Here is a 21,052-nt window from a genome sequence, read left to right on the forward strand (position 1 = left end):
AACCAAATTAAGAATTCACAATATCTTGTAATCTCAGCCACATCATACAGTCAAGTATTTTGCCATTTAGGAAAAACTACGTTTGATAGTCTTCATTGAGAGAGGGAAGAGAAAGTATGCTTTGTTTCTTGGAAGGAATTAACTGATCCTTGTCTTGAAAGTTTCCCAGCAGGCTGGTTTTGTTTAGAGTTTCATTGTAACCCTCCATAATTGTTCAAAGCAAAGGGATAACCCTTGCCTGTCACTTGGTTTTCTACATGGTTTATGTATTCCACTTCCTCTAATCATCCCTGAGACCATAGCAAGAGTATAGCTTTTAATGAAACATGGTGATGATTTCATATTTAAATAAAGTTTATATGTATGGCAATGGTGGGTTGCCCCCAGTTCGGACCAGTTCGCAAGAACCAGTAGTAAAACTGGCGGGAGGCCTGCCCACAGCCCCGAATGTCATCATCGGCGATCTGCGCATGTGCAGATCGTGCACTCAGTCCCGTTGCGAACCGGTAGTAAAGGTAAGTAGAACCCACCCCTGATGTATGGGCTTTTCAATAGTAAGTGTGTGTGTCCATCAGGGGTGGGTTTCACTTACCTTTGCTACCAGTTTGCACCCGCGCTCAATTCACTCATGTGCGCACCCCATCTGCACGTGCGCAGAAGCTTCTGTGCATGCGCAGATCATATTTGATGACGTCTGGGTGGGTGGGCAGAACCTCCCGCTGCCACTGCTACCGGTTCGCCTGAACTGTAGCAACCCACCCCTGGTGTCCATGGTAGAACAATACTATTCTTACCCATGTTATGTTTAAGAAAACCTTGTTTCCATTGTTGAATTTCTCTTGGTGAGAATTATTAAGAACTAAACGGAACTATTAAGAAACACGATTCTATATGTATTTTATATGCGTGATGGCTCTTGGGAAAAATACCATATTTGGACAGCTTGCTCAGTGTTAGAATCTTTGTGTCTGGAAAAAAAACGTTACTCTGCCATCTGTACCCAGGAATTGTGTGCATTTCACACCAATATCCAAGACATTCTCCAATCACACTGGAGGAGATAATCTTTCCCAGAATATCTAAGCAGCATAGTTCAAGAACAAAAATGACTCTCTGAATAACTGCACCACAATGTGAGATGGAGGACTAATCACTTACCCCTATGGGTTGGGGAAAGATATTATGAGGTCCATTTTTTCCTAACATGACTATGAAAAGAATGTGGCTAAGACTCGGGGGCCTTTCTAGAGGATAGTGAGCAAAGGAAACCATGAGGAGAAGGGAATTTAGCACATGGGTGTAAGAGTGTCAGCTCCATGGATTCTGTCTGAGGGGAATGCCTGGATGACTGGAAGAATCGACCTTGGCAATGGAAACACAAAGCTCTTTTCATCAATTCAAGCTTGTAGTCTAAAGCTGCAGATGGTTACCTCCAACACTGCCTATTCAGGGTGAGGTTTATAAAACGGCACTTTGCTGAATACTAATGGATCAAAAGATTCAAAACAAAGTTTTAATTACATAAAGATGGCTTGTTCATTTTTAAATCAGGATCCACGTCAGTGTCTCAGAAAAGAACCGTATGACTATCTTTTATATGTAGGTCTAAAGTCTGAGGTTTTTAACTGCAAACATAAACATTAAAGTACAGATTGGTGTCTATAGCGCACAACAGTCTGTTAAATTGGAGACTGCTTCAAAGCTGGACTTGCTAATATTTATAGGCTTTCATTTCTTCTTTTGGTCTGGTTAGAAGGAGCCTTCCTGAAAATCTGAATGCTTAGAAGGTGTAAATTTAGCTTGTCCCCTCTATTTTTTTTTTTTTTCAAATTCAGAATGGGTTTGGTTAATAAAACAGTAAGTAGGAACAATACAGTAATGTTTGTTTTGGGGTGAGAGTATTTGCTTTATTCAAGCAGTTTTTCCTTTTTAAAATTTAAAATTATATTATATTTTACTCATTTAATAGTTTTAATTAATATTTGTTTTAATACATTATTTTATTAAGAATCTCTTGTTTTTTTACTTAAATTTAGTTTTTAAACCTAGTTTCTCATTAACTAGTTAAAAGAATATTCTGAATGCATCACTGAAGTTTTGTTTTTCATATTAAGGTTCTGCCTAGAAACATTTTGATATCATCTTAAGGTAGTAATAGATTTTTGTTTCACAAAATTATGATTTTTAATGAAAAGATCACATTTCCAGATTCCTCCTTCCATTTCCTAATTGATTAACTATGATGTCGAAAAGACAAAAATTAACTATATTATAAAATACAGCATGTATTATGTTGTACAGGTAGTCCTCAACTTACAACAGTTCATTTAGTGACTGTTTGACGTTACAACGGCACTGAAAAAGTCACATGATCATTTTTCACTCAACCGTTGCAGCATCACCATGGTTACATGATCAAAATTCAGATACTTGAAATCTGACTAAAATTTATGACTATTGCAGTGTCCTGGGATCATGTGATCCCCTTTTGTGACCTACTGACAAGCAAAGTCAATAGGGAAGCCAGATTCACTTAACAACCATGTTACTAACTTAACAACTGCAGTGATTCACTTAACAACTGTGGCAAGAACGACTGTAAAAATGGGGCAAAACTCACTTAACAAATGTTTCACTTAGCAACAGAAATGTTGGGTTCAATTGTTGTCGTAAGTCGCGGACTACCTTAATAGACGTTTTCAACTTATTTCACTTGGAAACCAAAGGATTATTATCAGCCAGTTTGTTGTAGCAGTTAAAGGCATTGGGCTAGAAACCAGGAGACCTGAATTCTAGTTCTGCTTTAGGCATGAAGTCAGCTGGGTGACTTTGGACTGGTCACTCACTCTCAATCCTAGGAAGAAGGGAGTGGCAAACCATTTCTGAAAATCCTGCCAGTAAAAGTACCGGGCCTTTTTAGTCACACTAGATGCTGTTTTAGGACCTCTTTCCAGAGCACGATACCAGTCTCTTGAGACTGAAGGATGCCATTGCCAAAAGTACAGGGATTTATCCAGGCAATCATCAGGAGTCAAGCTTGATGACACCAGTAGCCTCTCACCGACCAGTTCGCTCCCATAGAGAGGGGCTCCTCAGGGTGCCGTTGGCCAAACAATGTCGACTGGCGGCCCCCAGGGGGAGAGCCTTCTCTGTGGGGGCACCTGTCATCTGGAATGAGCTCCCCCCGGAGATACGGAGGATCCAGGACTTACACATCTTCCGCCGCGCCCTAAAAACGTTTTTATTCCAACAGGCTGGTCTGGCCTAACTCTCCCTTTTAAATTGGGTTTTAAATGTTTTTAGATAAATTGGATGTCTTAAATTTGTTTTTGAGCCTAAATTATTTAATCTGTTTTTAATAGTTTTTTAACTTTTGTATGTCTTTGTATTTTATCTTGGCTGTTCACCGCCCTGAGTCCTTCGGGAGTAGGGCGGTATATAAATATGATAAAATAAAATAAATAAAATAAAATATTTTATTAGAAACTTAACTAACTTACCACTATAAATAACCAGGCATTGTCTTCCCAGTTTATCTGAGAAACCAAGAGCCTATATGTCAATAGTCTTCCTGAATAAAATATCTAAGAAATAAAAATTGCTCTTCTCAGAGAATTAGAAAGAATTTAGGTTCTCATCCAAAGTCTGATACAATACCATGTAAGAACACTGTCGTTGCACAACATAATTGCAATCTTGCAAGATTTGGGATGATTTTTAATATTTTTATTTTAGAATTAGCATTTTATTGTGGGATCTCCCAGGTGCTGTTGGGAAGTCCCATGTTCCATGATTCCCATGCCACATATTAGCACTGGTTTGACAGGTCTAGCTGTCATGATGGGCTTCCAAAGCTATAAATGATACAGTAGTTATCTGAATTTTTAAAAATCATATTACATTACACTCCATCACAATTCCGTTCTATTCATACTTCCTCTTTTTATTGAATGAGAAAATTGGCAAAATGAATTAAATACTTAATTTTGTCTCCATTGGAATACACATTAAGGGTTTGCCCTACATTTTAGTTTATTTGACAAACTTGCCTTTAAACGCAAATAAATTGTTGCATACAATTATTTGAGACTATGCTTTTCAAAATTATTGACTGGGAAGAAGCAGTTATCAATAACCATTGTTTTAAATCTTATTTATAACCTATAGATTATAAACATTCCCACTTGCTGGTTCTTATACATCTAAGGAGATCTTCCTAGACAAATCACTATAGCATCTACCACCATCATTCTGCTCCCAAATATATAAAGAATATGTGAAGAATTGTATAAGTCGTGCAAAACCTTCCTAGAACAGGAACAGAAGGAAGTCTGAAAATGAAGAAAGCAGGTTCCCAATGCACACTATGATGAGAGTCCCTTTAATTGACATATGAATTATGGAATAAGTGAATAAAGGGCACAGGAAAGTCACTAGATTTTATGACAGTGGGTATGCAAACTAGGTCTGCTTTAGGGATTAAGGTTTGTGTAGAATTAAGACTAATACCAATGTATAAAGGAGGTTGTGTGTGATTCAGCTGAGAACTTAGAAAGTTTATTTAGGTATTTAAGATTGATTGCAGACATCACAGTTGTTTTAAACCCTTCAATAATTCCAGTTATTACTTCATTTGGAACATTCATTTGCAGGGAAGCAGCCGACATGTATGGTATAGTTAAAGGTTTGAAAGAGAATCATCCACATACTATATCAGTTACCATTCAGGTATAACTAAGGCCATATGCAAAGAAACATTTTTAAAAGAAAATCCAATAGTTTAAAGGCAAAATATAACTGCAGAAGATTTTAAGTACTGTCTACTATCATTGTCCCAACATGGAAAATTCTCAGAATACTCATAACAGTGAGCATATTAAAACAAAAAAACTGTACAAATCAGTTGACAAAACATTATTTTGACAAAAATTAACAATACTTAATAACCTTAAATATTTTATTATTTATAAATATTTTAGTAATATTTAATAAAATGTTATGAAATTGCCTTGCCGGATTTTAATCTCATATTGTCTAGGACAGGGGTGTCAAACTCAAGGACCAGGGGCGCAGATCCTGCCCATGGGGTGCTTAGATCTGGCCCATGGGGCCCCCTGGAAACAGTGAGGCATCGGCGCGTGGTGCCTCTGCCAGCGAAAACAGGCTCCTGAACTCTGTTTCCAGCTGTGATGGCCTCCTGCAACCTTCTGCCAGCAAAAACGGTGCTCGGGAGGGCCACGTGCGGCCCTCTCAAGCTCCGTTGTTGCTGGCAGAGGGTTGCAGGAGGCCTTCACAGTTGGAAATGGAACTAAGGAGCCCAGTGGTGGGTTTCAAAAAATTTTACTATCAGTCCCGTGGGTGTGGCTTGGTGGGCGTGGCATGGCTTGGTAGGCGTGGCTTGGTGAGTGTGGCAGGGGAAGGATAAAATCTCCATTTCCTCCCTTATCAGCTGGAACTTGGGAGGCAAATGGGGGTGAGGCCAGTCAGAATTTTTACTACCGGTTCTCTGAACTACTCAAAATTTCCACTACCGGTTCTCCATAACTGGTCAGAACCTGCTGAAACCCACCTCTGCAGAAGCCTGGCAGAGTGCTCGGGCTGCCACAGGCGCCCCCGATATGAGTGACATCGAGCAGGCCACACCTACTTTGGTTAGACCCAACCTGGCCCCCTGAGGTCAAACACAATCCTGATGTGGCCCTCAATGAAATCGAGTTTGACACCCCTGGTTTAGGGAAACTGAAAATGATTCAAGAAATAGTGATCTAGACTAGAGCATGAGTCTCCAACTGGGCAACTTTAAGACTTGTGGACTTCAATTCCAGAATTCCTCAGTCAGCCATGTACTCTGTTTCCAAGTTGTGGGTCCTTGTCTTTTAAGAGGGATAACAGAAAAAATACTAATATGTCACTGATACTTTCATGTAAAATTTGAAAATTTTGCTAAAACATACCTGGAAAGGCATTCCCGGTAGTTGTTCCTTATAACCCCAGTGGATATATTTCTATTCTGTAGTGGGGAAAAACAGATGAAAAGGTTGTTCTAGCTTTGGACATACTAAAAGGGATTGAAGACACTGTTGCTGTAGTTGTTGTTGTTGTTTTTAAAAAGACCCAGTGTCTTTAAATAGTTTTTAATATTTGATATTTACATTGATGGTGACTGTATGTCCATTTTATCTAAGCTTTTTGTTGCTTCGGGGAGGGAGGGGTGTTGGGTTGATTGTGTCAGGTTAGTTTTATGTTTATTATTTACCATGACTCATTTGAGTGGTCTGTATAAAAATAAAATAAAAATGTGGTGCCATCCAAATGATGCAAATAAGTACATAAGGATATATTCATAAATTTCGATATTCATAAGCCTTTGTATTTGCTAGAATGAAGCCATAAAAAGACCAGCTCCAATTTTAGTTGCACCATTGTAGAACTATAGATAAAATCTGCCAGAAAACGATTTCTATTATATTATTCATGCATAAAATTGGATAAGATTATACCTCAGATGAAAAAGTGTTCAGTTAAGTTTAATACGAATTGATTGGAAAGACTATCATGTTACAGTATTTGTTTGTTTGTTTGTTTGTTTGTTTGTTTGTGAAATATGTAAGCCCACCCATCTATCCAATGAAACTCTAGGCTGTGAACATGCCATATAAAATATCAGCAAGAATAAAATAAAAATGACTACAAAAACATGGGTTGGGGCGCCCTCATTAAAAATACAAAACTCCTATACCATCCATACTGGACCTCCCAAACTAACAGCCTGCCCTGGGGGAAGAGCCAGGTCTTCACAGCCTTCTGAAAATCCAGTAATATTAGATTGTCCTTACATCTGAGGGGAAGCTGTTCCATAGGGCAGGAAGGAAAAACTGAAGAACAATCCTTCCACTCCCAACCTTCTCACCTGGCCCAGAACAATTCCATGATTGGTGGTATGATCATAGAAAGGCGGATGGATACACTGCCACAGTGGTGGGTTCCTCCCGGTTAAGTCCGGTTCGGCCGAGCCGGTAGCGGTGACGATATGACATCACCGAACCGGTTCTCCCCCCCCGCCCTCCCACGTTATTCTTACCTTTTATATGGTCCCACCTCCAATCTATTGCTGCCTCCTGAGTCCCAGCTGATGACTAGAGGGAAAAAAAATTGTTTAAACTCTTGCCGCGGGGCTTCAAAGGGGCGTCCTACAGCTGATCAGTGTTAAAAGCAAACAAATGAGTCGGGTCGTAAGTGCGAGGACTGGTCATAAGTGCGAGGACCTTCCAGAAATGACTCTGACCAGCTAGCCACGCCCACCTAGTCACATGACCTCCAAGCCACACCCACAAAATAAGCCACGCCCACAGAACTGGTAGTAAAAAAATTTAGAACCCACCCCTGCACTGCCGCATCCTAAGCACCCCAGAGATCATCCACAAGCTTGATAAATTCTGCATCAGTGTTATCTCCCTGCCTGAACCCAGATTACAATTATGATCCCTTAGAATAGAAATGGGGAACTTTTGACCCTTCAAGTGTTAGTGAACCCCAAAATCACCATCAGTGCTAAATACAGTTCTTTACTAGAATGATTTTATTACTTTGATGTACAAAAATAATATTTCTAATGTTTTATGTGATATTTGATTGGAAAGAAAGTAAACTAAGTAAAAATATTTGCAAGTTCTCTTTAAAATCTCCATTGAGTTAGAATCAGAATTTATTTATTACAGTCATAGACCAGATACCAAAACATATAAAAACACTCAATAAATATACAATTAAAAATTCTAGAATAAAAAATAAATAACAGACAAAATCTATGATAAAATCCAGTCTGTCAATTGAGTTAGTATATATGAAACTCTGCCACAATGATAGCACAGTTCATTTTTACTGCTACCATCTGTCCAAGGGCTATTATAAGCTTCTTTATATTTGATTTTACTCCTACTGCACCTTTAATATCTCTGGCAGCAGTTACCATAGATACTATGATTTCAATTGCTTTCTGCTCTTTTAAGAGACTTTTTAAAATGTATTTCAAAATTCCACACACCAGTGCACCAGGTAGCCCTTTGCCAAGTTTTCAGTGTTCAGACATGTTTTAAATTCAGCTATATAAGCTACATAGACTCTCCCTCTTTCTGTGTGCACTACAAAATATTCTGCAGCCAATAATAGTTTTGGTGTCAAGTGTTTCTGCATTATATTTGTTTTGCAAAGCTGAATTGTGTGGGGTTTTGTGGAACACTTAAGCTTTAATAAAGTGCATTTTGTCACCAATAACAGTGAGGAAAATAAGAACTTTTTTTCCAGCAGTCATCTAATTTGCCTTAAAAAAATTTCAAGCACCTGTATATATAAACATTGAGTCATTTTTTACCCTTTCCAAGAAATTAATCTTCTTAACAAAGCTATCCATCTGGCTGTATTTTCTTTCCCTCTGTCTGTATTGACTGCAGTTCAGTGTTATTCTTCTCTGTTTTGTTGCCCTTTCACCTCATGCAAGGATAAGGTGAAGCATTTTTAATACTTTCAACTTTATCATTTCTGTTGTATCTTTTCTATCAATCAAAACAAAAACCCTGAAAAATGTTTTCCTGCTACTTGCTTTTCTGAGACTTCAAGAAGAATTAACTCTAAAAACAAGGATGTACTGGGCTAGCTCATCAGCCAATTTAAGAACTTATTAATAGTTCTGTTTTTTTCTAAAACAGAAAAATATGGAACAATTAAATGGGTTAAATTTGGGGAAAATTTACCAAAGTCATTTTTGTTACCATATTTATTTAGCTTATATGCAGAAATGGATTATAAAAATGCTTAGCCAGAAGAAATAGAAATTGGGATTGAATTTGCTGGGAAATCAATAACCTTAGATCTGCTGATGATAATTTTTTGACAGCATAAAGTGAGAACAAACAAAGTAATCTATTGTTGAAGGTAAAAGAAGATAATGGAAAAGCCAATCTGCGATTAGTATTTTGGGGGAGAAAAACTTCATGTTATTTAAATAACACAACCCATCCAATCATTGAAATAGTAACAAACTTCATCCTCTTAAACTCAGCAATTCACAGGATGGTGATACAGTCATGAAATTAAGGATCAGCCGCTACTGAGAAGAAAGACCATAAAAAATCTAACAAAATATTAAAATGGAGAGACAACACACAGACAAAGGTTACTGGGCTGTACTTCTCCTGGTTGTAGCACCATTAGGACTAAACGAAGAAAAGATTATTCATTTGAATTGTGGTGCTGGAGAAAATTGTTAAGAATATTTGGAACAATAAGAACAAAACATCATTCAATATGACATGAAGTCAAATCAGATTGCTCACTGGAAGCATTAATTTAAAGCTTAGATATTTCAGAGAAAACAGAGTGAAGGAAAGATCCATTGGAGAAAACTGTAATGTTTGGAGTAATCAAAGTTGAATGATAGTTGAGAAAATTAGCCAGATTACTGCATTATCTTTGTAGCAGTAGAAAAGTAAATGTTGACATAAATTGTGTGGTCACCTTATTCTGACTTTATGTTGCTGCCTTTACATAATTTATTGTGATGCAGTTTTAGGGCATAATTAATGGATTCTCTGGTATTCTTTCATCTCTCACTGAGTATTTCCTACTTATTTTTGTTCACAAGGAGATTGGTGTCAAAAAAATCCAAATCTATTCATTCATCTATTGTCAGATATTTTTCTGTATGCTGTTACAGTATATACTGTATTATATAAAGATACTGTGGTTGATTGTATCCTTGTGTTCATTCCTTAGGGTAAAGTTGTAAATTGTGCAAGGATGGATTTTTCTGAATTTTTAGCTTGCTTATGTTTCCTCTCCTATCAGTTATGCAGTTTCAGTATTTTTTTTTATTGCAAAAGTTTTACAATTACATTTTCACCCCATTTTCCCCCCCATCCCACCCCCCCACACCCTACCCTAACCCCCCCCAAACCCCCCCAACCCTCCCCCCCTGACTTCCACAAAATATAATCCCATCAAAATCCCCTTTTTATAGAACTTGAACCCCTCAAACCCCCTTAAAAAAATTTTTTCCCCACAGTATTCATACATTTCTATTTTTATATAATACTTTCAATGAAAAACTATTTGGTACTTCCTAACTTGATATTTGTTCTGCACATAATCTATCCATTTTTTCCATTCCCATTCATAAGTCCCTTGTGAGCGATCTTTTAAATATGCTGAAATCTTCGCCATCTCCGCAAAACTGGCCATCTTCAAAGTCCATTCTTCAATAGTGGGTAAAGCTTCATTTTTCCAATATTTACCTATCAATAATCTCGCTGCTGTTATCATGTACAATATCAACTTAATTTCATCCAGTGTAAAACCCTTTACTATACCCAATAAAAACAATTGTGGAGAAAATGAAATTTTTTTCTTCAAAACATTCTGCATAACCCACCATATTTTTATCCAAAAAGCCTTAACTTTCTTACAATTCCACCAAACATGATAATATGTAGCATCTAAACAGTCACATCTCCAACATTTTGGCTGAACATTAGGATACATACAGGATAATTTCTTGGGATCTAAATGCCATCTGTAAAACATCTTATAAAAATTTTCCCTCAAATTCTGCGATTGTGTAAATTTAACATTCTGAACCCATATTTTCTCCCATGTTTCCAACATTACTGGTTCTGCAAAATTCTGTGCCCATTTAATCATGCAATCTTTAACCAATTTAGTTTCTGAATCCCTTTCTAACAAAACATTATATAGCCTTTTGATATGCATTGGACCTTTCTCTTTTATATGTCTAACCAACTCTTCCTCATGCAACATAATACCAGTTTTTTGGTCCTCTTTCCATCTCAGTTGAAGTTGATTATATTGTAACCAGGTTAGATTAATCCCTTCGCCCAACAGTGTCTCTAATGTCTTCAGTTGCCATCTGCCCGCATCTGTAAAAAGAACCTCTTTATATAAAACCCCCCCGAGTGACATTATATTTGTATTCCACATAATATGACCAAGATCCAGCCATAACGGTATTTTATAATCCCATTTGAGTCGGTGCTTCTTCCATACTCTCATCAGAGAATCTCTAAGTAAATGACTTTTAAATACTTTATCCACTTTGTTTTCATAAAATAGGTAAGCGTGCCAACCAAATTCGAGATCAAAACTTTCTATATTCAATATTCCAGTCTTTTTCCTTCCAAACCAATCACTTGCTTGAGTCAAAGCTGCAGTTTCAGTATTAATGGCATGTTATAACTGACAGGAAGAAAAAAAATGTTGAGAGCTTCATTTGAATATTCTGAGATTATTTTATCCTTATTTTATTGGGAGGGGGGAATATCTAACATACCCTCATAACTAATACTTGATTAAATTTGCCAAAATCCTCCAATACCTTTTTTCATTTAATCAGGGCTTGTAGAGATTGTATTTCTGCTTTCTTCTTCACAAATTAACCATCTCTAGAGTCACTAATATGCCAAATAAGTCTTACTCATGTGGCATGTATGACCAAAGCCCTTTTTTTTTCAGAGCCAGAGTATCTTTCCATGCAGAATTCAAACTATTCATTTTAATCTGCAGGGCTTTTGATTGCTTAGGGCGCACTAATATATTTACACATTTAGCAAGTAGTAAATGTTTACTAAGTTTACTAATATATACCTGTAGCAGCATACTTGAGCCTATAGGTGAAAGTTTAGTTATTTAGTGATTTCCAAACTTGACAACTTTAAGAGGTCAAGTTCTATGAGTTGAAGTTCATCCCTCTTAAAGATGCCAAGCTTGAAAAACACTGGGTTGGAGGTCCAAACTTCTTCCAGAAGCTCTCTGAATCTATAGATACCATTGCTTCTCTTCTTTTTTTCAGTGTAGCAACTTATTAATTCCTATTGCCATTACATACCATCCAAGGGAGGTACTTCACCTACTATCTTACTCTGAATCCTAATATGTGAAAGGGGTTGAAACAGAGTTGTATTCTGTGTGTGGAGCAAGCCATTCCTCTTGTGAATGATGAATAATATTACAACATATATCAATGCCTTAAATAACAATTTAATCCGGTTTAAATATGGACACACAGAAAAATATTCTCAATGGCCCACTATGATGCTTTGTCCCTTCAACAGTTACTTAACCCCAAATTTAGACATGAGATAGAATCATTTCATAATATTTATTTGAGCTTGACTAGAGCCATTGGAGGCCCGGACACCAGTAATTCTTCATATTTTATTTGTTATGAATTAGATAGTATGTGTGATTTCCATGTATTTTCTTTCTTTCCTATTTTGAGAGATCAAACAATCTAGAAGTGTTACTAACAAAGCTATAAAATTTCATCTTAATTTGTTTTTTAAAACACACATTTCACCTTTTAAACAGAATCATTGTGTGGTTAAGTCAAGAAATGAACAACATAATGAAAATATTACTTTTTAAAAACTATCTGGATGAGTTTTCCAGTTTATGTGAACAATGAAAAGAGAAAGTAGGCATCCTCTCATATTTCTTTAAACATTTTTTTCAGTTGCTGTTAAGTACTTGAAGAGGTCAAGAAAGAATGATCCTTCCAGATATAGTGATTAATCACATTACTGGTTAAAAATTTCAAATCAGGGCCTACGGTTATTATGGATTTTCACACAGATGGGGAAAGGAGCAAGAAATTAAGAAATTAAGCAAATCCAACATCATTAGTTACAACTTGGCATTAGTTATCTAAATATTACCTCACTTTTTTAGTAAATGTTATGATGAGTTTTCTGAAAGCAATCTAATTCAAAACAAAGTGCTGAATTACAGAAGTAATTTGCAAAGTTTTAAGCCAATGATTAACATTTTACTTCCTCTTTGAATAATGTAAAAGGTCATTCTGGAATTTTCTAAGGATTGGTAGAAATAAAAAGTTCTATTGACTCAATGCCCCGCATAATCCTTTTACTTGAAGTCATTTCTCTATCCTCACTGATGCCACCTAAATAGTTGTATTTGGAAGAAAAAGCTTTTATACTGTAGCCTGTTTCTTATTCTAAACAACTTTTAATAACATAGTGGACATGTTTGTAATGAGTGTTCCTCATAAACCCGAGTAGCTTTCAGATTCCACATAACCCGGAAATTTTACTTATTATTCATTTCATTTATAATGGATATCTATATCTATGTCTGTCTGTCTGTCTGTCTGTCTGTCTGTCTGTCTGTCTGTCTAACTAATTATCTATCTATCTATCAGCTATCTATCTATCTACACACACAGTATATACACATACATATACATATCGGGGCAAGTTTCAAAACCTGTCGCTACTGGTTTGCTCAATGCGCACTTGCGCGATGCTTTTGCGCATGCGCAAAAGCATCCGGGCAGGTGGGCAGAGCCTCCCGCCACCGCCGCTACCAGTTTGCCCGAACCCACCACTGATATATATATATGTTTATACATCAGTAACAGACTATACTACCGTACGAATACTCAACAAACAGATTTGATATTGCATCATTGTGAAAGATTTTAAAGCAGCCTCCAAGTATTGGCAACACAAAGTTAAATGATATAAACTACTAATCCAGTAGAATTTACCAAGACATGGTGATGTGAAGTTTAGCTTGGAGCCATATAATTTGCTCAGTGCTAAGAAGCATAACAGCCTTATTTTAAAAATCCATAATATGTTAAATAGCACATGATTAAATTACCTTTTCTAAAGCAGTTTTAACTATTTGAATACTTGAATGGCTGCAGAAATCAACATATTATGAGTTAACTTTTACATTATGAAAGAGACAGATGTTCCTGCCAATCAATGTTTACTTAAATTCTTTTTCCCCAGATATAAGAAATCCATACCATTTTAGTATTTTTATGTTTTTCATTCCTTTTAAAAATAATTCCATAGCAATACAAAAACTTGACTTAAAAATGAAATAGAACTGTTAAAATATTTGAAAAAATACACTAAAAGGCCGCTTTGAATATGATAGTAAGATAAAAATCATGACAAGTTTTAAAAAATGTGTTTGAATTAATTATGAGGTTCTGCTAAGTGTCTAGTCTGAGCCATAGGATAGGAATATTTATTTAATTGTTTCAAATAAAATAATTTCTGTATGAAAATAATTTAATAGTTTACAATCCATAAAATCTAGTTGTAGTCAAATTATCTGTGGCAATTCTGACAAATAATAGGATTACTTTTGTGCTTATGTTTTATTTTTATAAATGAATAAAATTTATGATGTCCATTTTAGTCATTTTAAATATATTCAGTGTTACAATGAGAACAATGGAAGATTCATCCTTTGGGTGAATTGAGAAATGATCATGAAACTTTGATTTCCAAATGTTTATAATTCTTTACTAAGCTACAGGTTTGTTTATTAGAAAATCAAAAATACCCACTAAAAATAATGAGTGAAAAATAACACCTAAGACTTAATTCAACTAAGTCTATTGAGAAGTTTGTAAAATCCTCAATACTTGGTATAGGGACTGCATACATTGCAGAGACAAAACGGGAGAATATGGCACTCACTTAAGATGAAATAAAATATTTGATCAGAATATGTAGAGACCAGAATATGATATTATGAGCAATATGCTAATGTTAACCATTTGATATGTTTGAAGAATCATATTCTCCTTGCACATCACGGCAGCGCACATCTGTGACTATATATTTGGTTTTTTCCTTTTGTATGAACCTCATGCAAGTCCAGAAACAATTGTGATGGCACCATAGCCTGGCATAAAGTTGGATAGGAAGAAGAATGCCTTCTTCCTACGGTTACAATTTGCTTTGGGAATAATTTCTTAAGCATATATCAAAAGTCTTCTCCCATGCTGTGGCCATGCTATGGAATATACTCTCTTGGAACTCTTTCCTCACATAGGCAAAAAAACATCATGAATTAGACCATGGAACAATAGAATAGGGGAAGAATGAGTAGCCTGGGATCCCTGGAGAAAGTTATAGTGACACCTTGAGCTAGAGAATGGGGAGGGAGCAATAAGAATAGTGTCAGGATAGGTCAGTACTATAAATTGTAAATCCCTGCCTTCTCTTCAAATGGAATTTACATGTAGTTAGAGGCATTTGAGATTCAGTTTATTTTGATAATCTGTTTCTAATTTGGGTTCTTTTTTAAAAAAAATGTTAGCCTGTTCCCAAATAAAACAAAAAGCAAAGTGGCCTTGCATTCCCTATATTTGGTGTGGCCTACCTTATTCTGATTATAGCCGTCATCATTCATTTAAAGAGCAAGAGCCATGATTGTTAAGCCTCATTATTTCCAATGAGGCCTGACAGTTTCAAAGTTAAACAGAAGACAGCAACTTTCATCCAATGGGTATTTCTTTTCAAACATAGACAACTCTATTCTGCCTTGTCAACTCTACAGTTCCTCAAGTCTACCCATTTATGTTTTAGGTTCTTGGATTAAGTTATTGTATTCCTTATACTCTAACAGATGTGTAATTCAAATAGTATTGAAATTCATTGGAAAATATTACTAAAGTTTCCTATTAGGCTTCATGTAGAACTGATGGCCTTCCTTCTGATGGAATGAAGATAGTTTTGTACATATATGCCATTGATGAAAACAACAAGGAGCAGAAAGAGTGTTGACTTCATGAGAAGATAGGGATTAAGTGAGACATGAATCCCAAAATAGTTACATAGTTAGTCTACTATTAATGACTTGGATGATAATCCTCCAGATCTTAGATATCTGTTAATTGTTACCTGATGCCTTTAATTTTGGTATGCACGAGAGTGTTCTGGATTTTGCCAAAGTAAGAGCACAGCACTGAGGAGAAGTACTAATGATCATTAGGTGCCTGCTGTACAAGAAAAGAGGCACCCTAAACTATCAGAAAGCAAGGATTTTTATAGAAGTTGAGGACTATAAGGCAGGAAATCCTAGACATCTGATTGGCTGGCCAGTTTGGGCAAGTTAGGTAGATCCTTGGCAATGTACATGGAGTGAGTTCTACAGTTACAAAAGTGAGCCTTTCAGGATGGCACTAAAGCTAGAGAACCCCACTGTTAAGGAGATGGAATATTGGACTCATCAGCTGATAGAATATGCAAGGTTGGAGTTTCTCTAGGTTGCCATTTTTTTTATCCTTGGGCTATACTGTGAGCTGATAAGGGCTTCTGTTCTTTGGTTGAGATAGGATTGCAAGGGGGCTTTGTTGGGGGCAGTGAAAGTCAGTTTGGCTTTGATGGGATTAGGCAAAGAGAGGAACTAGGTTTTACCCTTGAAATATCCGAAGGATGGGGAGAGGGGCACAATTTCCATTTTTAGGTTTAGTGTTTCACCTCACTGAGGCCCATAGAGTATTTTTGGAAACTCCAAAGTGATGGAAGCCAATTTCAACAGCAAATCAACAAGGTATTTTTTTTTTTACTGAACTTGTTATTTTTAGAATAGATTACTTTAAAAATGACAATTAAATAAATAACCTAGAAAATTAAAAACAAATAAAAGACCCAGACATATATGCAATGTGCTCCTGTCACCCTAGTTGCTTCCTTAAAAGAGGGGAGGGGGAATATATGTGGCCATTGACAAGCATAATATTGCTCACCTATGCTTTCACCAGGAATGCTCAAAATTAAATAACTATAAGCACAGTCTCACCTGTGTGACCTTCTTCTACCCCTGTAATTCTTTGAGTCCAGGCAGTGATCTTCAGCAATATAGAGAATATGAAAAATATAATTAAATACATATCTGGCATCATATTCTGTTACTCAAAAACTCTCTTACATTTTCCGCTGTCTTTCCTCTACAATTATTTTTTGGGTTAGTATATTTATGAACTGTATGAAAAGCTAGATGTTTTCTGAATAATGCTATAAAAAGTTGTAGGCAAACTAGTATCTCCTGAAAAAAAGTTACAGTTTCTATTATCCACCTCTGCTGTTTCAGCTTGCATCATGAAAATTAGTAGGAACTATAGTATCTTTTTTAGGGATAATTGTCGTAGATCTCTATTTTTCATCCATTAGTCCTTAAAAGCTCTCTGTTTGTGCAGAGAGAGTGGAATTCCTTTTCATATTATGTTAATGTTTCTGCTTAACTGCCAGGAAGTCACAAAAAGTGTTGTGTATTTAATTTCTTATACTGATGGATTCATGCCAGGGGTGAAATCTAAAATTTGTTACTACCGGTTCTGTGGGAGGGGGGGTAATGTGACTGGGTGGGCGTGGCCAACTTTTTTTTTTTTTAAAGCATTTTTTCTACAACCTTAAGAGGTTGCAGAAAAAAATGCCTTTAGCAGCCTCTGACGATCAGGCAACTCAGCTGGGATCGCCAGAGGCTTTTAAAGGCATTTTTTTTCCCTACAACCTCTTCGGCCAAACGGGTTACAGAAAAAAATGCTTTTAAAAGCCTCTGACAATCCCAGCTGAGCCGCACAATCATCAGAGGCTTTTTTTTTTTTTACTTTTAAAAGCATTTTTTCTACAACCTCTTTGGCCGAAAAAATGCTTTTAAAAGTAAAAAAAAAAAAAACAGCCTCTGATGATCAGGAGATCTGGTCCGAACCGGGAGCATTTCACCCCTGATTCATGCCCATTTTTGTTCATGGGTATTTTTATGCCACATATTTATGGGAAAAATTAATCTTCAGAAAAAGTTGTACAACACAGATAAAGGAATACATAACTATTAAAATATCAATCAAAATATGTTCAGTTCATAGCTGTAGATCAGTTTTCCATCATGATTTGTTCCAGAGATATTTGGACTACAAATCCAAGCATTTCCAATTATCATAGTATCGAAGTGTAGAAACCTGACATCAGTCATCAATTTATTGCTATTCGGGATGAAATAACAAGTATAACGAAGATCAGATATATTATTTGAAATGTGACTAAAATGTTGCTCTATTGTTTTCCCTTTTCTTAACCATGCTACTTCCTCTGATAGGTTTTCCTAAAAATCAAATTAAAAAATAAAAAGGGTTATATACAAAATTAGTTAATCTTCATCGCAGACAAATCAGCACCCAGATAACAGTTGGTATTGTGTTTTTCCAAATATAACAACTGAGTTCTCCATAATTCAATATTTCAAAGTGCACATTTAAACATATATTTTGAGAGGGAGAAAACACTTGAAATCCTTCTTAGAACATATTCCAGGTTTTTTCCCCCCATCATAGACTAATAGAAAAATGGATACCATGTGCAAATATCAGCATGAACTGACAGTATATTGCTTCAGCTTTGCTCTTTCCCTCAACCCTACACAGTGTATGAGGTAGGAAAATTGATAATTGCAAAACATTTTTATCACTACTTTGTCCATCCTTTGCTATGCCTGCTAAAGACGTCAAGTAGTTACCAGTCATTTCAGATGAAATAGTTGGAAAATCCTTTTACCAGAGATCATGAAGAGCCATTGTCTGCTGATGCATTAAAAAGTAGATAAATGCTAAAGGATTGACTCATGTCTCAAAGGTGATTTTTTTTTCAAAAGGCAACTGGATTTCTTTGTTTTTCCTTTAAGACATTTCACTTTTTATTCAAGAAGCTTCTTGAATATTCAAGCTTCTTGAATAAAGCTTCAGTTCTGAACTAAAGAAACTTCTTGATGAGAAGTGAAACATCTGCAAGGAAAAGCAAAGTCCAGTTGTCTTTTGAAAAAAGCACCTTTGGGACAACCATGACCTGAATGACTGAGAATCCCATGGACTAGTAGACTCATGTGCTTGTATCATTTACATATTCTCCATCACTGTGCAAAAATACTCAAGTACATCATAATGTAGACAAGAGGGTTATGCAAAGATTCTTGAAGGAACTGCGGTAGCAACAATGACATACTATAGATCTGAATAATCAAATGAAAACCATGTATGTTTTTAAAAATAATTGGTTTGTACTGCATTTGGGAATATGGAAATCTGTAATATGGGAAAAATGTTGAAATATGTGTCATAAATTCATCAAATGATGGGACACAAGCAGGGGTGCATTCTACTTACCTTTACTACTGGTTCACAACAGGAGCACACGCACTTCTGTACATGCACAGATTGCAAAATATGACATCAGGGTGGTGGGCGGAGCCTCCCACCGCTTTTACTACCGGTTCACAAGAACCAGAGAGAACCAGAGCAACCCACCACTGGACACAAGTAGTTTTGTGCCTGCTTTCATCAGATGTGAGATACCTAGATGTCCAACCCAAGATGGTAACTTTGGACCAATCACTTTTTGTCAGTCCAGGAAGAAAGCAGTGTCAAACCACTTCCAAATTTTTTTCCAAAAAGAACCACATGAATCTGTCAGTTATCAGAAGACTTAAAGGCAACTAAATAAATATTCAAGAATTGGAAAGAAAGCTGAAAGAAAATGCAACTGCTCTTTTCCTTATAGTATTAGAAGTTGAATTAAAAACCTATAGTAAGAATGAACAACAAGATATATCAGTATCAGTGTTTATAGTAAAACAGTGTTTCTCAACCTTGGCCATTTTAAGAGGTGGGGACTTCAACTCCCAGAATTCCCCAGGCAGCATAAGGAATTCTGAGAGAGGAAGTCCACACCTCTTAAAGTGGCCAAAATTGAGAAACACTGTGGTAGAATAATATTCCCCTCATGTTGCCTTCCAGAAATGTTGGATTTCAGCTTCCATCATGCCTGGTAAGTACCGCCCCATTCAAAAAGTATCTAGCTAGAGAAGGCTAACGGTAGGAAGTGGAAAGAAATTGTAACCCTATAACAATAGCAATTGCGTTTAGGTTTATTTATATTGATCCATAGCATTTTACAGCACTCTCTGGATGATTTACAGTGTACAAGTATTATTTTCATATTGCCCCCAACAATCTTGGTCCTCATTTTACGAACCTTGGAAAGATGGAAGGCTGAATCAACTTTGAGCCACGTCAGGATCAAACTCCAAGGTGCAGGCTTTGTTTGCCTGCAATACTGCACTTCAACTATTACATCACCCATAAGGGTTTTGTGTTAGTCATTCAACACTCTCCACCAAATTCTTCTTAATGAACAATGTAAAAGTATAATTAACAAACACATTTGCAAAGGCTACTTTACATAATCACACATAGAAAAATGTAAACTTCAGGGAGCATCCAATTAAAGCTCACATGCAGTTGAGGCAGAAATGAAGGTGTAGTTTTTTTATTAGTTAGATGTTCCATGTTAGAAGAACTGCCACCAGGGCAGCAGGGTATATACTTACATAGTCCCCTCCACATACAAATACCATGTATTTTGAAGTTATTGCTTGTGTAATGGCATCTCTACAAAAAGCTTCACACACAAAGTGTCAGAATACTGTGTAAACCTGGAGACATGAGAGCCTAAGATATTGTGTTTGTCACAGAGTGGAAGATGAATTAACACCCACTTCTGACTGTGACAAGGCTGAGTTGTAGGTGAAAAGTTTCTTACAAATTGTCTGCATTCTGCCTTGGGAGCCTGTCTCGGTTACAGTAATGCTTTGTTTCTTCTATGACCACCCCTGGGTTGTATTGGTCCAGAGCAAACACTGTCTCTTTTCAGTCAGGACATTCCTAATATTAGTTTCCTTTTCTTCCTCCCCCCCCCCCACCCTTCCTCCATTCCAGATTGCAAAGACTGGTGGACGTCCTAAGGAAGAAGATTGGAGCAGGGTCCATTAGGATGGTGATCTGATAGAAAGCACCAGTCTAAGGAAGCATTCACATCTGGAGACCAGGCTGCTTCATTCAGTGCTATGTAAACATTAAAGCTTTAACTTAGCAAACAGTTGTTAGAAGTGGGACACTCCAACGACATTCCAAGCTGAGATAAAATCAAATCATAAATGTTTAACCACTTGGCTGCTGAGATCTGAGATTTATCCAAAGGTATTTGGTCAAATTTACTTTTATAGCAGATCTATTTTGGTACATTTAGTGAACCGTGTGGTTGTCTGCAGGAGTCTCTGTTTAATGGTCAATTGTTCTTTATGGAGTTCTTACTTTTTATTTCTAACTTAAGGTTCAAAATACTGTAGAGTGTTCCTAAACTCTTACATTCTCTGGATTGAATAG

General features: G+C 36.4%; 1 protein-coding gene across 2 annotated transcripts in view; it reads left to right on the plus strand.

The window, feature by feature from the left end:
* MIPOL1 (mirror-image polydactyly 1) overlaps positions 1-20,688 on the plus strand; it is a 174,426-nt gene extending 153,738 nt beyond the window's left edge. For both annotated transcript variants that reach the window (XM_070931390.1, XM_070931391.1), the window contains exon 11: positions 20,606-20,688. In XM_070931390.1, coding sequence (XP_070787491.1) covers positions 20,606-20,672 — 67 coding nt within the window. In that variant the 3' untranslated portion in view covers positions 20,673-20,688. The remainder of the gene's footprint in view (positions 1-20,605) is intronic.
* Positions 20,689-21,052: the final 364 nt, after the last annotated feature.

The sequence above is a fragment of the Pituophis catenifer genome, unplaced genomic scaffold (assembly GCF_029215685.1).
Source record: "Pituophis catenifer annectens isolate HBS135680 unplaced genomic scaffold, rPitCat1.0.hap2 SCAF_1, whole genome shotgun sequence".
Taxonomy (NCBI): domain Eukaryota; kingdom Metazoa; phylum Chordata; class Lepidosauria; order Squamata; family Colubridae; genus Pituophis; species Pituophis catenifer.